Source organism: Dryobates pubescens, chromosome 32, assembly GCF_014839835.1.
Source record: "Dryobates pubescens isolate bDryPub1 chromosome 32, bDryPub1.pri, whole genome shotgun sequence".
Lineage (NCBI taxonomy): Eukaryota > Metazoa > Chordata > Aves > Piciformes > Picidae > Dryobates > Dryobates pubescens.
Genome location: NC_071643.1, coordinates 4400560 through 4418272, shown reverse-complemented (window position 1 = coordinate 4418272; position 17713 = coordinate 4400560). Strand labels below are relative to the sequence as shown.

Below are 17713 nucleotides of genomic sequence, written 5' to 3'. Positions count from 1 at the left end.
TGCTCGTGATTGATGCAAGCTTCACATGAGCAGCACAGCTCCATGCTTTATCTTCTGTGGCTTCAAGCCTGCCTGGCTCTGTAGGTCTGTTGCATACTGATTTTATTGTCAGCCCAACAACACTTTCTGTAACCCCCAAAGTGCTTGGCAACACATAGCTGAGTGTTGCTGAACGTTCAGAATGTTGACTCTCCAGTGAGGCCTGCAGTAAATAGGTAGCGTTACACCAGATGCTTTGCTCAGATCTTGGGCAGGGGGTTGCCATTGGCAAGGCTGGAGAAGCGCTCAAAGTGACAAGAGCTTGGGAAAGAGCATTCCTCTCCTGTAGCAGTGCCTGCCTTCACTCACCAGGCTCTGAGTTACCTTGTCTGCCTCCTAGAAGAGGGGATTTTGTTGTCAAAACAGTGTTCTCTTCAGAAAATGCATATTCATTCTGGCTCAAGGTTGGGTTTTGAGAATTTGTTCAGCCAGGATGAATTTCTTAGGATCAATAAGGTTGGAAAAGACCTCAAAGATCATCAAGACCAACCTGTCACCCAGCACCTCATGACTACTAAACCATGGCGCCAAGTGCCACGTCCAATCCCCTCTTGAACACCTCCAGGGATGGGGACTCCACCACCTCCCTAGGCAGCACATTCCAATGGCTAACAACTCTCTCTGGGAAGAACTTTCTCCTCACCTCCTGGCACAGCTTGGGACTGTGTCCTCTTGTTCTGGTGCTGGGTGCCTGGGAGAAGAGACCAACCCCCACCTGGCTACAACCTCCCTTCAGGGAGTTGTAGAGAGCAATAAGGTCTCCCCTGAGCCTCCTCTTCTCCAGGCTGAACAACCCCAGCTCCCTCAGCCTCTCCTCACAGGGCTGTGCTCGAGGCCTCTCCCCAGCCTCTTTGCCCTTTTCTGGACACATTCAAAAGTCTCAGTGTCCTTCTTAAATTGAGGGACCCAGAACTCAACAGAGTTTTCAGCAGAATTTTCTGCTGAGAATCAAAGTCCAGGGAGAAAAAAACCAACCAAAACCATCCACTGACAGCCATATCTGACTCAGTGAAGCTTCTGGAGCCCATTGTCACAGAGTGCCATGGCCAGACAGATCTTTTTAAAGAGGTTTGGTATTTCCCTGTTAAAACCTTGAGAAGTTCCTGGGATGTGACAAGTTTTGCTCCACAGCTGAGTGTGGTTTCTTCCTTGAGGCTTTATGTGAGATCTGCACAAGGGGCAAAGGCACAGCCACCCCCACAAACTGCCCAAGCTCAAGGGGTGTCTCAGGCAGACCCTTGTGTCTTGTCCCCAGCTCCTGGGCAGGCCTGGGACCAGTTCTCAGGAGCTAAAGAAATGCTTGCTCTGAAGTCTTTGAAATGATTTGTTTCTCTTTACTGAAAGATTCCCAGGCTTTGTGCCAGCCTTTCCTCCCATTGCTCTTGAAAAGAAAGAAATTATTTACTTGCTTTTGTACTCTCCTTTCTCCAAATCCACTGAAATGCCCCTGACAAAGTGCCTTTCACCCATAAGAATTTGAAAAAGCCTCACTATTTCAGACAATGACTGTGGCACATTTCCTGCCCATCACAGCAAAAGGCAAGAGCAAAGCCAGGGGAAGGCAATGGGAACAGCAGAGGAGCGGCAAAGCTGCCTTTGCTTCTTAGCTCTCTCTTTGATTTCTTTATTGATGTGTTCCTAGTATTTCAGTCTAAATCCTGGCAAATTCCTGACTTTCCTGCATGTTTTTCATGCCCATTCATTGTTTTGCTCTGCTGAGGAAGGGGAGCCTTCCCTTCCACTAGGGAGTTCTCTAGGTTGTGCATTACTGCTGGGAGCTGGTGTTGTCTATGCCGCTTGTACTTCATGACTGTCACGGTATCCATTCCAGGATCTTAAGGGGGGCTACAAGACAGCTGGGGAGAGACTTTATAAGGTGTCAGGCAATGATAGGACTAGGGGGAATGGAACAAAACTGGAAATGGGTAGATTCAGATTGAATGTTAGGAAGAGGTTCTACCCCATGAGGGTGGTGAGACACTGGCACAGGTTGCCCAGGGAGGTGGTGGAAGCCTCATCCCTGGGGGTTTTTGAGGCCAGGCTGGAGGTGCCTCTGAGCAGCCTGCCCATGGCAGGGGGTTGGAACTGGCTGATCTTTGAGGTCCCTTCCAACCTTAACAATTCCGTGATTCTATATATCACTTAATGATACCTTATTTAGTAGATCAGTGATTAATTCCTTCCATTGCTTTTTTTTTTTCTCCTTTCTCTCTCCCTGCAGGATGTTTTCACACCAGAGTGCAAATTCAAGGAGTCTGTCTTTGAAAACTACTATGTTATTTATTCTTCCACGCTGTACCGGCAGCAAGAGTCTGGGCGAGCCTGGTTCCTGGGACTCAATAAAGAAGGTCAAATCATGAAGGGAAACCGAGTGAAAAAAACCAAACCCTCATCACATTTTGTACCCAAACCCATTGAAGGTATGGAATCTGTTTGTTTCCTCAGTCTGTGGGCTGTGGGGAGTTTGCAGCTTCAGATCTGAGGCTTCCTGAAGGGGTTCCTGCCGGGTTGCAAGGCTGAAAGCAAAGATGATGTTTGTGAAGTCTTAGAAAGGTGCTGGACTGCGCTGTTGGCTGGACAGATGGGCAGAGTCCAAGGGCAGGAGATTGAACACATCCAAGTGCCAGGTTCTGCACATTGGCCACAGCAACCCCAGGCAGTGCTACAGGCTGGGGTCAGAGTGGCTGGAGAGCAGCCAGGCAGAGAGGGACCTGGGGGTGCTGGTTGATGGTAGGCTGAACATGAGCCTGCAGTGTGCCCAGGCAGCCAAGAGGGCCAATGGCATCCTGGCCTGCATCAGGAACAGTGTGGCCAGCAGGAGCAGGGAGGTCATTCTGCCCCTGTACACTGCACTGGTTAGGCCACACCTTGAGTCCTGTGTCCAGTTCTGGGCCCCTCAGTTTAGGAAGGAGGTTGACTTGCTGGAACGAGTCCAGAGAAGAGCAACAAAGTTGTTGAGGGGCTTGGAGCACAGCCCTGTGAGGAGAGGCTGAGGGAGCTGGGGTTGCTTAGCCTGGAGAAGAGGAGACTCAGGGGTGACCTTATTACTCTCTACAACTACCTGAAGGGAGGTTGTGGACAGACGGATGTTGGTCTCTTTTCCCAGGCAACCAGCACCAGAACAAGAGGACACAGACTCAGGCTGCGCCAGGGGAGGTTTAGGTTGGATGTTAGGAAAAAGTTCTATCCAGAGAGAGTGATTGCCCATTGGAATGGGCTGCCTGGGGAGGTGGTGGAGTCACCATCCCTGGAGGTGTTCAAGAAGGGAACTGGATGTGGCACTTGGTGCCGTGGTTTAGTAGTCATGAGGTGTTGGGTGACAGGTTGGATTTGATGATCTTTGAGGTCTCTTCCAACCTTATTGATTTTCTGATTCTAAAGACATCCTAGTTAGTCACTGGAGGGCAGAGAAACCTTACCTTAGATGCCCAAAGTTACATGAGATTGCTCTCATGCCATATGTCTTCATCACGAGGCTTCAGTGGGAGTCATGGAGTTGAAGTTTTGCTCTCTTGCTGCTGGCTGTACACCACCAAAGTGTGCCCCAGGTTCATGCCAGAGTGTTTTGCTTTTCATAAATAGAGAGATGTAATCTGATGAGCCTAGGACTTACCAGGTACTAACTTCTTCTGGAAACAAAGAGACCTTTTTTTCTCTTGCTTGGAAAAAGCACTACTTTTCAATCTTCAAACTAGGTGTCTCTTTCTGACCCCACCTTGAACCTGCCAGTGGCCACCTCAGGGACATGGCTGCCTTGGGCTGACCTTGGCTGCATGGCTCTGCTCTCTCTCACTACTCCATGTTGGCTGTGTGGTCAGGGCTGGACATGTGAAGAGAACAAATAAACTGATGCTTTCCTGACAGATACTACTCATAGCTGTCAGGACAGCTACTAATGCATAGCTCAGTCTGTGCACTAGTAGCTGTTCTAACACTTCCCAGCTAAGGTGCAGGAGCAGACAAGGGTGCATGCGTTGAGTGAAAGGCGAGTTCAGGAAGGCATGCTTGGAATCATCTGCTGGACCACTGAAGCAAAGCATGATGAGAGAAATTGGATGTTAGGATCAAGTTCTTTACCATGAGGGTGGTGGAACACTGGAACAGGTTGCCCAGGAAGGTGCTTGAGGCCCCTTCCCTGGAGATGTTCAAGGTGAGGCTCAACGAGGCCCTGGGCAGCCTGATCTAGTTGGGGATGTCCCTGCTGACTGCGGGGAGGTCGCACTGGATGACCTTTGGAGGTCCCTTCTGGCCTAGAACATTCTATGATAAAGTCAACTTGGTATTCCACAGGGGATAGAGATGTTTGAAGAGCAGAGAATGGCCTGAAGCCTCTTGTGTTGTGCTTGTTTTCAACATGTTTTCTGCAGGCAGGGGCCTTTTCTCGTGTATCTGAAACATCAGTGGGGTTGGCACCCTAAGCCCTCGTTGAGGAGCAGGGCCTCTGCCAGCCACGGGGTCAGTCACCATCTTCTCTTCTGTCTCCTCTCCTGCCATGTCTGGGAGGAGAGTCTCTTGCAAGTGCTGGGTTTCCAGCTCCTTCTGGAGTTTCTTTGCTGCCTGGCTGTGTGTTGGCAGTGATTGGTGGATTCCTTTGGATCCAGGCTTCTTTTGGATGCAGCGTGTGCGCTGTCTGCTGCATGTGTTAAACTTGGCCATGCCCATGACTCTCCTCTTGGGAAGTCTTGCCCTAACAGAGGTGCCTGACCCACAGCAGAGATCTCATGGCAACAAATGCTGCTCTGGCTTTCATTTTGACAAGCCCAGCCCAGCCCAAGAGCTTCCCTTTCCTGTAGCTGCTTCCTCCCACGCTCGCTTCAGTCACAGCTGTCACATAACCTCCTGAGCGGGTGAGCGCTTTGGAAGTTGGCAGCCAAATTAAGGGTTCCTCCACCCCTTCCCTCCTCCACATGCTTTTCAGTCAGGCTCTCTGAGCGCTGCTGCATCAAAGAGCTGGCAGTCTCCCAGGCTGAGGCACGTGTCAGCTTCCCCAAAGCATTCAGCTGTCTGGGACTGTGACTCCAGACAGAGGACTCTGCTCCCAAGCCGTTGTAGGTAGCTGAGGTTTGTGGGGTGAGCCGGAGTAAAATGCACTCCGCTCCACGTGACATTTCTGTGCTGCACCCATCCAAGTCCCCACGAGCAGACCTTGTGAGCAGAGATGTTGCACAAAAGGAGCAACTTCTGCCCTGTTTCAGCACCTTCTTTCTCTTCATCATGGATGTATTGCAAGCAGCGCTCCCCTGCTGTATTTGCAGGTCCTTTCTGCTGAATGTGCATGGGCTTTGCTGCTTGGTCAAGCCGATGCTTTACAGCTGCTAGCTGCAGTTACACACCCAGGTTTCCCTTTGCTCTGGTACCACCACCAGCATTAGCCCTGCCACATGTATGCAAGGAGAAATCTGGTCCTCTGAGAAGGAGAGGTGTTAGCTACATTGCTAGAAGTCACTTCACCCAGCGCTTCAGTGGCAATTATCTCAGAGATGAAACTTCTTTTGCCATGTGCAGAAAAATTATGCAGCATCTTAATGAAGAGAGAGTTCACAGGGAAAGGAAATGCAAAAAAGCCCAAATTATTCCCAGAGCTCATTTGGCTCCCATTGCTGCATACTGCTTTCTGAATCCAGACATCCTGTCCTCAAGGCTGCACATGGGCAGTACACTAAATAGATATGGAATACCCTTCCACAGCGTTTTTAAGGACTGCTTATCATAGAATCACAGAATGGAATCAACAAGGTTGGAAAAGACCTCAAAGATCATCAAGTCCAACCTGTCCCCCAACACCTCATGACTGCTAAACCACGGCACCAAGTGCCACTTCCATTCTCCTCTTGAACACCTCCAGGGATGGGGACTCCACCACCTCCCTGGGCAGCACATTCCAATGGCTAACAACTCTCTCTGTGAAGAACTTTCTCCTCACCTCCAGCCTAAACTTCCCCTGACACAGCTTGAGACTGTGTCCTCTTGTTCTGGTGCTGGGTGCCTGGGAGAAGAGACCAACCCCCCCACCTGGCTACAACCTCCCTTCAGGGAGTTGTAGGCAGCAATAAGGTCTCCCCTGAGCCTTCTCTTCTCCAGGCTAAGCAACCCCAGCTCCCTCAGCCTCTCCTCACAGGGCTGTGCTCAAGGCCTCTCCCCAGCCTTGTTGCCCTTCTCTGGACACGTTCAAGACTCTCAATGTCCTTCTTAAACTGAGGGGCCCAGAACTGGACACAGGACTCAAGGTGTGGCCTAACCAATGCAGAGTAGAGGGGCACAATGACTTCCCTGCTCCTGCTGGCCACACTATTTCTGATGCAGGCCAGGATGCCCTTGGCCTTCTTGGCCACCTGGGCACACTGCTGGCTCGTGTTCAGCCCCCCCAGGTCCCTTTCTGTTTGGCAGCTCTCCAGCCACTCCGACCCCAGCCTGTAGCACTGCATGGGGTTATCTGTGCACACATGTGTATGTGTTCATAGATACACTGTGGTGTCTGTGTCATGTGTGTGTGTTATCCCTGGCTTTTAGCACCTGCAGCTTTCTCCTGTCCTAATCCCACAGAGTGTTTGACTCCTGTAGAGTGTCAGGGGACTAGAGGTGTTCTGTGCTCTTAAAACAGCTGGGAATAGTTTGGGCTTTGGTTGGTAGAAGGAGGTTTTTTTGGTGTAGTGTAGGTAGGATTTGTTTGGTTTGGGAACTGGCATTAAGCTTAATCAATATTAAACCACAAAAAACTTACTAAGTAATAGTAGGGGAAATGTTATGTTCCTCTCCCATCTGTGCACAGGCAAAGCCAAGGCAAACAGCCTGGCAGGCAGCAGTTAATGTACTGTGTGGTGCCAGTTTGGGTTAAAAACACACATATGCAACACATTTCTTTTGACATTTTTATTTCTGATCACTGATCATCCCAGCTAAATGAGCCTTTGATGTGCTGACATATAGATTGAACCACACAAGAAATTAGCTTGAGGACTATAATTGTCACTTGGATACCAAGCAATCTTTTAAAGCCATTTCAGCCTCTTTAAGTGTCTGCAGTGATTAGTGCTGGACAAACACTGCCATCCACAGTGCCTTTTGTCTTTAAATCTTTTAATCTTTTAAATATCCAAGCCCATATCCAAGGGTCTTTTAAATACCCAGGCCCAAACAAAGCAATGGGAGAGTTTTTCAGTCATTTGAGCATTTTATCAGATGCTTATTGAGGATGTGCTCCACTGTTTATACTTCTCCTTGAAGACCTCCTTTCCAGATTGCTCTCCCCAAAGAGCTACTTCTCATTCTTGGCCCAAGCCACAATGCCTTTGGCCTGGCAGATCCTGGCCACAGAAAGGAGAAGACAACTGTTTTGTCATCTGAGTCAGCAGAGCTGCCCCTAGCTCCAGACTCAGAGTGCTTTAGCCCCCCCCATGATGTGAGCACATCTCAGCTGTGAAGGTGATCTGTTAATGACTATTCTGATCCATTTATTACCACTGATGAATCTCTCTGTGCAAGGAGCAGCAGTCAGATCTTTCCCGGTGTGTTTCCCCAGAGATGCAACAGCCTGGGTTCTTGTAAGGCAGAGCTCTCAGATGTGGCAGAGGAGGATAAGACAAGGAAGATGTGGTTGGCTTAGTGAAAATGCTTGAAAGGTATCAATCACCCTAACCCACAAAACATCCTGGGAAGTGTCCTTAAGAAAACCCCCAAACCACAACAAATCCCCAGCCTCTTCTTCAGTCTTACCTTCAGCTGAGCTTTTGGATCTGCCTTTCAAGTGGGCAGGCTTTGGTATGTTTCCTGTCTCACACTGATTCACTTGTTCATCTATCAAGCCCATAATCACCTTATTAGATGGCAAATGCACTGTGTTTTAACTGTGCTTTTGCTTGGCTCTTTGTCCTCCTGTGCTGTGTTTCTTACCTGCACAAACTGTGACTCCATCTGGCAGCATCCTGCGCGTTTGGCCGCCAGATAGACGGGAGCTCAGATGCATCTGAAACGCATCAGCTGGGGACCGGGTTTAGAACACAGTAATTAGAGGCAGAAAACGAGGGTGCATAATCACTTGCTCCCTCCTGCCCCTAGCTGCTGCTCAGGCAATTAATTCCCTCCACCCAGGCGTTAGCTGATGCAGCCGCGACTGCAGATGCCGCCGCTCGGAGCTGTAGCATCCGTCAAGGGAAGGAGCCAGCTCCCAGGCTGCCTGCCAGGGGATGTGTGCCCAGCCCTGTTCAGACACCAGTCCAGCCAGCCATCAGGGCACAGGATGATCCCACAGGGCTAACAACCTGCCTACCCATGAAACAGCAACTTTGGGTCCTCTTAGCTTGCTAGAGCCTGTGGCAGGGAAAGCCAGGAGTGGAGCTGGATGGATGGGATATACACCAGCCCCTTCCCTGAGCTTTCCCCAATGTTCTGAAGAAAGGAGTCATAGAATCAGACAATTGTTAGGGTTGGAAAGGACCTCTAGGATCATCCAGCTCCAACCCCCTTGCCATGGGCAGGGACACCTCACACTACAGCAGGTTGCTCACAGCCACATCCAGACTAGCCTTAAAAGCCTTCAGGGATGAGGCTTCCACCACCTCCCTGGGCAACCTGTGCCAGTGTCTCACTAACCTCATGGGGAAGAACTTCTTCCTAACATCCAATCTGAATCTACCCATTTCTAGTTTTTCCCAATTCCCCCTAGTCCTGTCATTAGTGGAAGTGGATTTTGTTGCATCCCCTGAGCCCTCAAGCTGCAGCAATGCCAAGTGAGAAATGTTACCATCAGGACACAGAATAGTGTGTGCTTCCCAAGCTCAGGCAGTCTCTGATGCCCAGCAAAGCAGCACAGGCTGTGTCAGTGCTATGCCTGGGAAGCAGGAACAAGGCTGGGATCCTGTGCCAGTGAACAGGCAAGAGACTGAGCTGTTCTTGGGCAACAGGCAGCCCCCTGCTTTGGGAAGGATGCTCCCCACGGCGCTCTTCCCCTTTGCTTGTACCTCCAGCCTCCTTCCTGCCTAATTTGCCAGTTTTTGTCTTTGAAAAGGAAAAAACCACGTTTCCTTGTGTGTGTGCATGGCAGGCACTGCTGATTAGCAGGGAAGGGAGAGCTACAAGAACCAGACACAGGCACATCTCCACCGCCACTCACCCCCTTCCCGTGGCTCTTCCACAGATCAAGCTAACAGCACTTTCCAATTAAAGCGTGAAGATAGAAGTGTTGATTAGAATCTGGGACATAGGAGCTGGTGATCTGATTGAAGATCCCAAGCATTAACTTGGTTTCCAGACATTAAGGGCTGTATTTGGCTTGGGGTGTGGGTGTGGGTGGGTGGGAGAAGCAAGGCAAAGCAGGGGGGGGGGGAGCTCTTGTTCTCGCCAAATTGCTCATCGTTCCAAAGCTGCCTTGCGCTGTGTGCTCCAGCAGACCTCCCAAGAAACCAGGCATGCCAGATGTCCTGCTGCTGCTGGTTTACCTGGGTGCAGGTGGCAGGACAGCGTGTGTTCACACACACCAGCGCAGAGACCCCCAGCAGCCCTGTCAGTGATTGCTGCCAGGCTTGAGCCACCAAGATCTACTTCCAAGCTGGGGAGATCTGGGCGCTCACAACAGTCCCATTTGCAAACACCCCCTCCCCGGGTCCGTGACTAACAGCTCGGCACATGAGTCAGGCTCAGGCTTCCTCAGTACAAGGAGTAGCAAACCGCAGTCCAAGAGCCTGTGTTGCACAACGTGTCACGCTGGCCTGAAAACCCCAGGTAGGTGTGGCTGTGTGCATGCACAGCTGGGGGTGGGGAGGGTCTCTGCACACCCCTGTGTATCGCAGCACAGGCACGTTTTGCTCTGGGGAGGAGGACAGGCAGGTAGTGCCTGGTGCACTGATACTGTAGGTGTATCTAAATGCTGGGGGGAAAAAAACTTGTCCTGTGCTGCTACAGCTTTTCTGGCATGGTCTGTTGGCACAGCCTGTCTGCTACAGAGGCTCTGACAGCTCTGAAAAGCACGACGTGAGCAGCCTCCAGCCAAGCTCCATGTCAGTAATTGTATCCTGCACCAGACTGGAAGATGAGCTTACAATACCTACCCCTTTTGATTGCTAGGTACAGGATTGCCTTAATTCCTTAGTTACCTTAGCTGCAAATGTAAGGCAGCCTGTGACAGGAGGAGAGGACACAGTCTCAAGCTGCACCAGGGGAGGTTTAGGCTGATGTTAGGAAGAAATTCTTCACAGAGAGATTGGCCACTGGACTGTGCTGCCCAGGGAGGTGGTGGAGTCACCATCACTGGGGGTGTTTAAAAAGAGACTGGATGGGGTGCTTGGTGCCATGGTTTAGTCAATCAGATGGTGTTGGGTGATAGGTTGGGCTTGGTGATCTTGAAGGTCTTTTCCATAGAATCATAGAATCAACAAAGTTGGAAAAGACCTCAAAGATCATCAAGTCCAACCTGTCACCACAGACCTCATGACTGCTAAACCATGGCACCAAGTGCCACATCCAGTCCCCTCTTGAGTGCCTCCAGGGATGGGGACTCCACCACCTCCCTGGCCAGCACATTCCAATGGCTAACAACTCTCTCTGGGAAGATCTTTCTCCTCACCTCCAACCTGAACTTCCCCTGGCACTGCTTCAGACTGTGTCATCTTGTTCTGGTGCTGATTTCCTGGGAGAAGAGACCAACCCCTTCCTGGCTACAACCTCCCTTCAGGTAGCTGTAAACAGCAATGAGGTCTCCCCTGAGCCTCCTCTTCTCCAGGCTAAGCAACCCCAGCTCCCTCAGCCTCTCCTCACAAGGCTGTGCTCCAGACCTCTCCCCAGCCTCGTTGCCCTTCTCTGAACATGTTCAAGAGTCTCAGTGTCCTTCTTAAACTGAGGGGTCCGGAACTGGACACAGTACTCAAGGTGTGGCCTAACCAGTGCTGAGTACAGGGGCACAATGACTTCCCTGCTCCTGCTGGCCACACAAGATAGCATCTTGTCTCCTAGCAAGACAAACAGTTGTGGTAGTGTGCAACAACATGGGCCAGAGATAAAGCACCAGAACAAGAGGACACAGTCCCAAGCTGTGCCAGGGGAAGTTTAGGCTGGAGGTGAGGAGAAAGTTCTTCCCAGAGAGAGTTGTTAGCCATTGGAATGTGCTGCCCAGGGAGGTGTTGGAGTCCCCATCCCTGGAGGTGTTGAAGAGGGGACTGGATGTGGCACTTGGTGCCATGGTTTAGTAGACATGAGGTGTTGGGTGACAGGTTGGACTTGGTGATCTTTGAGGTCTCTTCCAACCTTATTGATTCTATCATCTATGATTCCAAATTTTCATCTCATTCATTGTCATTTTTATTTAATCTTTAATTTATTTCTGTTCTTACTGAGTGCATGGCACCACAATGTATTAGTTTGTGTGTCTCTGTGGATGTCTGTTCTCCATTAATTTTTAGTTATCAAAGGGGTGGTTTTTTTATTGTTATTTTCATGTCATTACTTTCAACTTTTATCTTTTCTTCATTTTAATTATTTAATATTATTTTCATTCATTTTTGTCCTTAACTGATTACCTGGAACCAGAATCTGGTGGGTTCTCTCCCCTGTGTTTGAGCTCTGTCCTGTTGTTTGTGACTTGACACCTTTGCAGAACGAAGGGCAACCGACACATTTGTTTTCTTCTTAGCTTTTGCAAAGCTCTGGGCATGACATTTGCAGTCTGGACCTGCCTTAAGCTCTCAAGTCCAGTGTGCCCTTCAGATGCCTCACTTATTACAGTCACATCCACCATGAGCAGTGAGCTCATCAGCTGTGCTTCCCTTGGTGTGAGATGCTGAGCCAGTCAGCATGGCCTTGCCAGTCACTGCTCTGGCACACCTCACATGGCACAAGGGCAGGCATGAGGACACAGTCCACAGGGCAAGTTGGATAAATGCTTTATGCATGAGGGTGTGCCATGCCTTGGGCAGACATTACCTTCTCAGGCTGTCTAGGCTGCAGCAAGTACGTTTTTATAGGACACACATTGCTTAGCCAAGGTCTGGAGAGAAGGTGCCCTCCATCCACTGTGTTCTCAGGTGCTGCCAGGTGACCACACAGAGCTGGGGTGCTTCCTGGCTTGCTGTCACTGAACTCATCCCCATGTGTTTGCTCACAGCCTTGGCCTTGTCTGACTGTCTTGATATATGGGGCAAAACCAGAAGGGCTGAGAGCAGACCTTGGCTGAAATAACCAGAGTCTTGAGTCACCATTTCCAGATCCAGAAGGTCTGGATGACTTAACATGGAACTGTAGTTTTGATTCAAGACTCTCAAAGGCTTCTTGTTGGAGATTAAGGGCTGGGGATCAGGTGGTTGTTGGACCAGTTGTTAGATGGTAATCAGCATCTCAAGACAATGCACAATGCTGTGAGTTGGATTACTTTATGGCTATGAATATGACTTTTGAAGTAAAGCACAGATAACCTGGACAGACTTACCTGTGAGAAATGTCCTGGCTCTCTCTGTGGTTTTGGAAGCATCCAGAGATAGAAGGAGGAGCCTGAGTGGCAGCTAGGGCAGATAACCTGCTATGTTAACAGGATCTGTAGTGATAGGATGAGGGCCAATGGCTTCAAACTAGATCAGAGCCAATTTAGATCACAGTATCACAGTATCACTAAGGTTGGAAGAGACCTCAAAGATCATTGAGTCCAACCTGTCACCACAGACCTCATGACTAGACCATGGCACCAAGTGCCACATCCAATCCCCTCTTGAACACCTCTTGGGATGGTGACTCCACCACCTCCCCGGGCAGCACATTCCAATGATGAACGACTCGCTCGGTGAAGAACTTTCTCCTCACCTCAAGCCTAAACTTCCCCTGGAGCAGCTTGAAATGGGATGTTAGGAACAAGTTCTGTACTATGAGGGTAGTGGAACACTGGAACCGTTTGCTCAGGGAGGTGGTTGCAGGCCCCATCCTTGAAGATATACAAGGTGAGGCTCCACAGGGCTCTGGGCAGCCTGATCTAGTTGAAAATACCCCTGCTGACTGCAGAGGGGGTTGGACTGGATGACCTGCAGGAGCAGGGAGGTCATTGTGCCCCTGTACACTGCATTGGTTAGGCCACACCTTGATACTGTGTCCAGTTCTGGGCCCCTCAGTTTAAGAAGGACATCGAGACACTTGAAGGTGTCCAGAGAAGGGCAACAAGGCTGGGGAGAGGCCTTGAGCACAGCCCTGTGAGGAGAGGCTGAGGGAGCTGGGGTTGCTTAGCCTGCAGAAGAGAAGGATCAGGGGTGACCTCATTGCCCTCTACAACTACCTGAAAGGTGGTTGTAGACAGGAGGGGGTTGGTCTCTTCTCCCAGGCAACCAGCACCAGAACAAGAGGACACAGTCTCAAGCTGTGCCAGGGGAGGTTTAGACTCGAGGTGAGGAGAAAGTTCTTCACTGAGCGAGTCGTTCGTCATTGGGATGTGCTGCCCAGGGAGGTGGTGGAGTCCCCATCCCTGGAGGTCTTCAAGGGGAGATTGGATGTGGCACTTGGTGCCATGGTCTAGTCGTGAGGTCTGTTGGGACAGGTTGGACTTGATGATCCTTGGGGGTCTCTTCCAACCTTGGTTATACTGTGAGACTGTGATACCTTTGGAGGTCCCTTCTAACCCAGACCCCTTCTATGACGATTCTATGATCCAGCCCTGCGTCCCTGGGGTTCGTGTGACCGCGTGTGTGTTTGTGCATGCGGATGACTGCTGTGCTCCCCCCGCCAGCGGCTGGGCGTCGCGGGCTGCTAACGCGTGTCCTTTCCGCCCGCAGTGTGCATGTACAGAGAGCCATCGCTGCATGAAATCGGAGAAAAACAAGGACGCTCCAGAAAAAGTTCAGGGACACCAACCATGAATGGAGGCAAAGTTGTTAACCAAGACTCCACATAGCTGGCGAACGCCCTCCCTTCTACCAGCTCCTTCCCCTCCCACCCACCTTACCCACCCCACCCGGCGAAACCACACTGAGACGACGACGACAGCTGAGCGAGGCAGGAACCTACCGGTAGCGGCTTGGAGTCTGAACTCCAGAATCCTTCTTTCTGTAGGAACGAGGAGATTGAATCCCAGATCCTGCCTGTTGCAACGTTTTAAACACAACAACAAACAACAACAAAAGTGAAGAAACAAAAGTAATTAATGATGATGATGATGATAATAATAATAATAATGATGATGATGATGTTTTAAATCAGGACTCCATTTAACATTCTCAAAAGCAAACTGTTTGCTCTGTGATCAGAGGGGGAAAAAAAAACAACCAAACCAAACCCAAACCCAAAACCAAGCAACCAAAAACAACCAACCAAATCTCATCTCTGCATAATAATAATAATAATAATAATACCAATAATAATAATAATAATAATACCAACAACTAATAAATATCATACTAACAACAACAATAATAAAGATGTTACCTTTAAAAAAAAAACAAACAAATAAAGCAAAGCTTTTGCACAATTGAACTTGGCAAGATGATGTGCCAGGAGCACGTGGGAGATGCAGCCCGGGACTGTGCTTTCTGTCTTGTACTTCCACCTCACGTTCACGCCACTGTTTTATTCCACCCCTGCTTCCCCCTGGGGATGGATGGGATTTTACACACAGCAGGAAAGGTAGGGATGGATGATGACTGTGTTTGCTCTGCTCTCAATAAAATATGGCCTGTCCAAATTAGGAGTCTTGACAGTTATGGGCAGCAAAGTAGCTGCTCTGTATTCAGCTGTTTCCCCACCACCCCACCCCGCTACGTCCAAACACTGCGTAGTTATTTGCTGCTAGTGTCACCGTGTGAGTATGTTTGACCCAAGTCTGGCTTTTTATGCCTTTTTATCATAGTTCTTTATGTTTATAGGCTTGTTTTACTGTATTAGTTGCCAGGGGACTTTTAGAAATGGATTTTCAGGCCTCACAGGACAAAGTGATCATGTTTATTAGGGGAGAGTTAGGAGATAAAGGGAGGGAGGGAGGGAGGGAGGGGTGGCTGCTTGCTTTCAAACACAGCAAGAAGCACCAGTGAAATCCTTGCTGTCAGATGGCAAGGGTGAGGCATGTGCTGTGTGAGAGGGTGGCAGGGGCTGGATTGATGGGAGGAGGGGTGTGGGGAGGGTGTAGGTGGGGTATGTAGAGGAGGGGACAGCTACAGGGGAATGCAGGGGCTTGAGCATATCCAGCTGTGCCAGGGTGAGGAGGCGCTGCCATTTCCTTCCAGCAGCTGCTGGGCTCTCCCTAAGTGTTAAGGCCCCACACACATCTCGTTTTACACACTTGAAAAGCTGAGGCTGCAAACCCCCCTAATCCAAAGCCAAAATGTTATGGGGTGAGACCCCCTGAGATGCTGCAGCGAGCTGGGTATGGGTACAGGTCTCATGAGCACAGGGGCTGCAAATGCTGGAGAAGCAAGAGGTGGCAAAAGCACAGCTGGGAAGAAAGGCAAGGAAGAGAGAATGGAGGGAGGGATGCTCAGCACTGAGCCCACCTGGGGCAAGGAGGGCTTTAGTGGGGATTTGCAAGCCTCTCCCTGTCTGATGCTGTCTGCCTTTGTGGTTTGGAGTGGGTGGTGAACCACACAGCCCCTCTGCCGTGGAGGGCACCGAAGGAGGAGGATCCGGGCAGATGCCTTCTCTCTGCCCACACACATTCACTTCATTCTCTGACCTTTGGGCAGCTGCAGGCAGGAGCAGCGAAGCAGTGGGGATGTGGCTGCTGCCACAGAAACAGGCACTGCTCTGCCTGAGGTGCCTGGGAAGCAGCCACGGTTATAGCACCTGTGAGAAGTGAAAAGCAAAACCAATAAGCCAAAGGGGTGGGGAGGGGGAGGAAGACAGGTCACAAGGCCAGAAGAGCTGGTTGTACCAAGGGAAGCAGCCTAAAGCCTTCCTGTTACAAGCCAGGTGGGAGCATGTGTGTCATCCATAAGTGATGGGTGTGCAGTGAAGTACCACCTGAATTCCTGAGGCTTCTTTGCTGTCATGGCCAACACCTGCCTGATGGCTGCTTGCTGTGAAGCTGCTGTGGCTGCAGGAGCTGGGGAGTGCAGGGCTGGTCACAGTGCTCCCTGCAAAGCAGCTGCTCACCTGGACACCTCCAGTCCTGTGGCATGTGCTGGTTTGTGGCAGGGCTCAGCAAGCAGCTCCACACAGGCGCCAAGCAAGCAGGGAAAGCTAAGAAGAGAGCCAAATTTCAAGGTTATGGAAGACTCCCAGGATCAGCATGGAGGAATGAATTTCAAGCATGTCCTTTTGTGTTTCAAAAAGCTGAAACCTTGAAATAAAAGAGCCTCTCACCAAGGCTCTGCCACCTAATGCTGCACCTGTGGGCAAGCCCTTCCATACTACGGGGACACAGAGGGCACTGGTGCCCACATGCCAAGAGCAAGCAGCAAAAAGGTTTATGTGGGGCTGCCACTTGTGTCAGAGTGACCTACTGCTGCCCTTTCTGCAGTCCTCAGTCCCAGAGCACAGGGGCAAGGGCACTAAAACATGGTCATCTGAGAGACATGCACCCATACACAATCCCATCTGAGACAATCCATTGCACTTCAGCTCCCCTGCTGCCTCACAAAGCAAAAAGGGCTCCAAGTTAAGGGAGGAGGAGCAGCTGCTTTCTTCCTGGAGCCATGTGCATTCAGAGACATGGAACCTCAAGAGAAACATTGGCCTAGCAGGCCCCTGAACTAACCAAGACACCAAACCCCCAGGCCCATGGTTTAGGCACTAAGGCATGGCCTTTCTCAGCTGTTCCCTGCCAGGGGGAGAGCCCAACACCTACTGCAGCAGAGAAGATTCACACTAGAGCTTGGTCCTATTAGACTCTTCTGGCTCCAGCCATGGGCAGCTTGCCAGGGTCACTGATGTTATCTAGAGCAGATGCATCATGAGACCAAAAATTGCTGTGCTGCTGTGTGCCAGACATCTTTTCCTTAAGGCCCCAGAGAGCCATGGGCAGCAGTCCAGCAGATCCAGTCCTGCCATGAGCTGATTTTCCCATTGTGTCTCTCATCACTTCCCACACCAGGCTTTTGCCCTCACAGGCTCACAGTATGTCAGGGGTTGGAAGGGACCTCCAGAGATCATCAAGTCCACCCCCACTGCCAGAGCAGGATCACCTAGAGCAGGTCACACAGAAACACATGCAGGCAGGTTTTGGATGTGTCCAGAGAAGGAGAACCCCCAACCACCTCTCTGGGCAGCCTGTGCAAGGGCTCTGTCACCCTCACAGTGAGAAAGTTTTTCTTGGAAGCTCATGTGGCACCTCCTGTGCTCCAGCTGCACCCAGTGCCCCTTGGCCTATCATTGGATTCTTTGTGCTCTTTATGCTCTCCAAGGTAGTTTTATTTTTATCTCCTTGATCATTCTCCCCAGCCAAATCATTGCAAGAGAATGCCATGATCAGGCCAAAGTGTCTGTTCCTTTGGTCTGTTGTGTTTGAGCTAATCAGCTTCATGGACCACTCGCTGAGCCTGGCCCATAATGAGAGCTAATTAACCCTCCCCACACCCAGACTCTGCACTACCTCGGAGCACTTCTTCTGCCGTGTGCTGTAAGGAAAGGCTGCCTTTCCTTGCTGCCTGATTAGTGCTGGCAAACCCCCCCCCCAGCCACATATGGTGCCATACAGCACCATCAAACCCTCCCACAGACATTAGCAGATCAGTGCTGCGTGCTGCTTGACCTCTAAGGAAGCTGCAAAACCCCTCTCATGGTG

At 50.5% G+C, this 17713-nt stretch overlaps 1 protein-coding gene across 3 annotated transcripts in view; it reads left to right on the top strand.

Annotated features, from left to right (window-relative positions):
- Window positions 1-14334, top strand: part of FGF12 (fibroblast growth factor 12) — a 306990-nt gene extending 292656 nt beyond the window's left edge. For all 3 annotated transcript variants that reach the window (XM_054175619.1, XM_054175620.1, XM_054175618.1), the window contains 2 exons: window positions 2261-2459; window positions 13776-14334. In XM_054175619.1, the coding sequence (XP_054031594.1) occupies window positions 2261-2459; window positions 13776-13894 (318 nt within the window). In that variant the 3' untranslated portion in view covers window positions 13895-14334. The remainder of the gene's footprint in view (window positions 1-2260; window positions 2460-13775) is intronic.
- Window positions 14335-17713: the final 3379 nt, after the last annotated feature.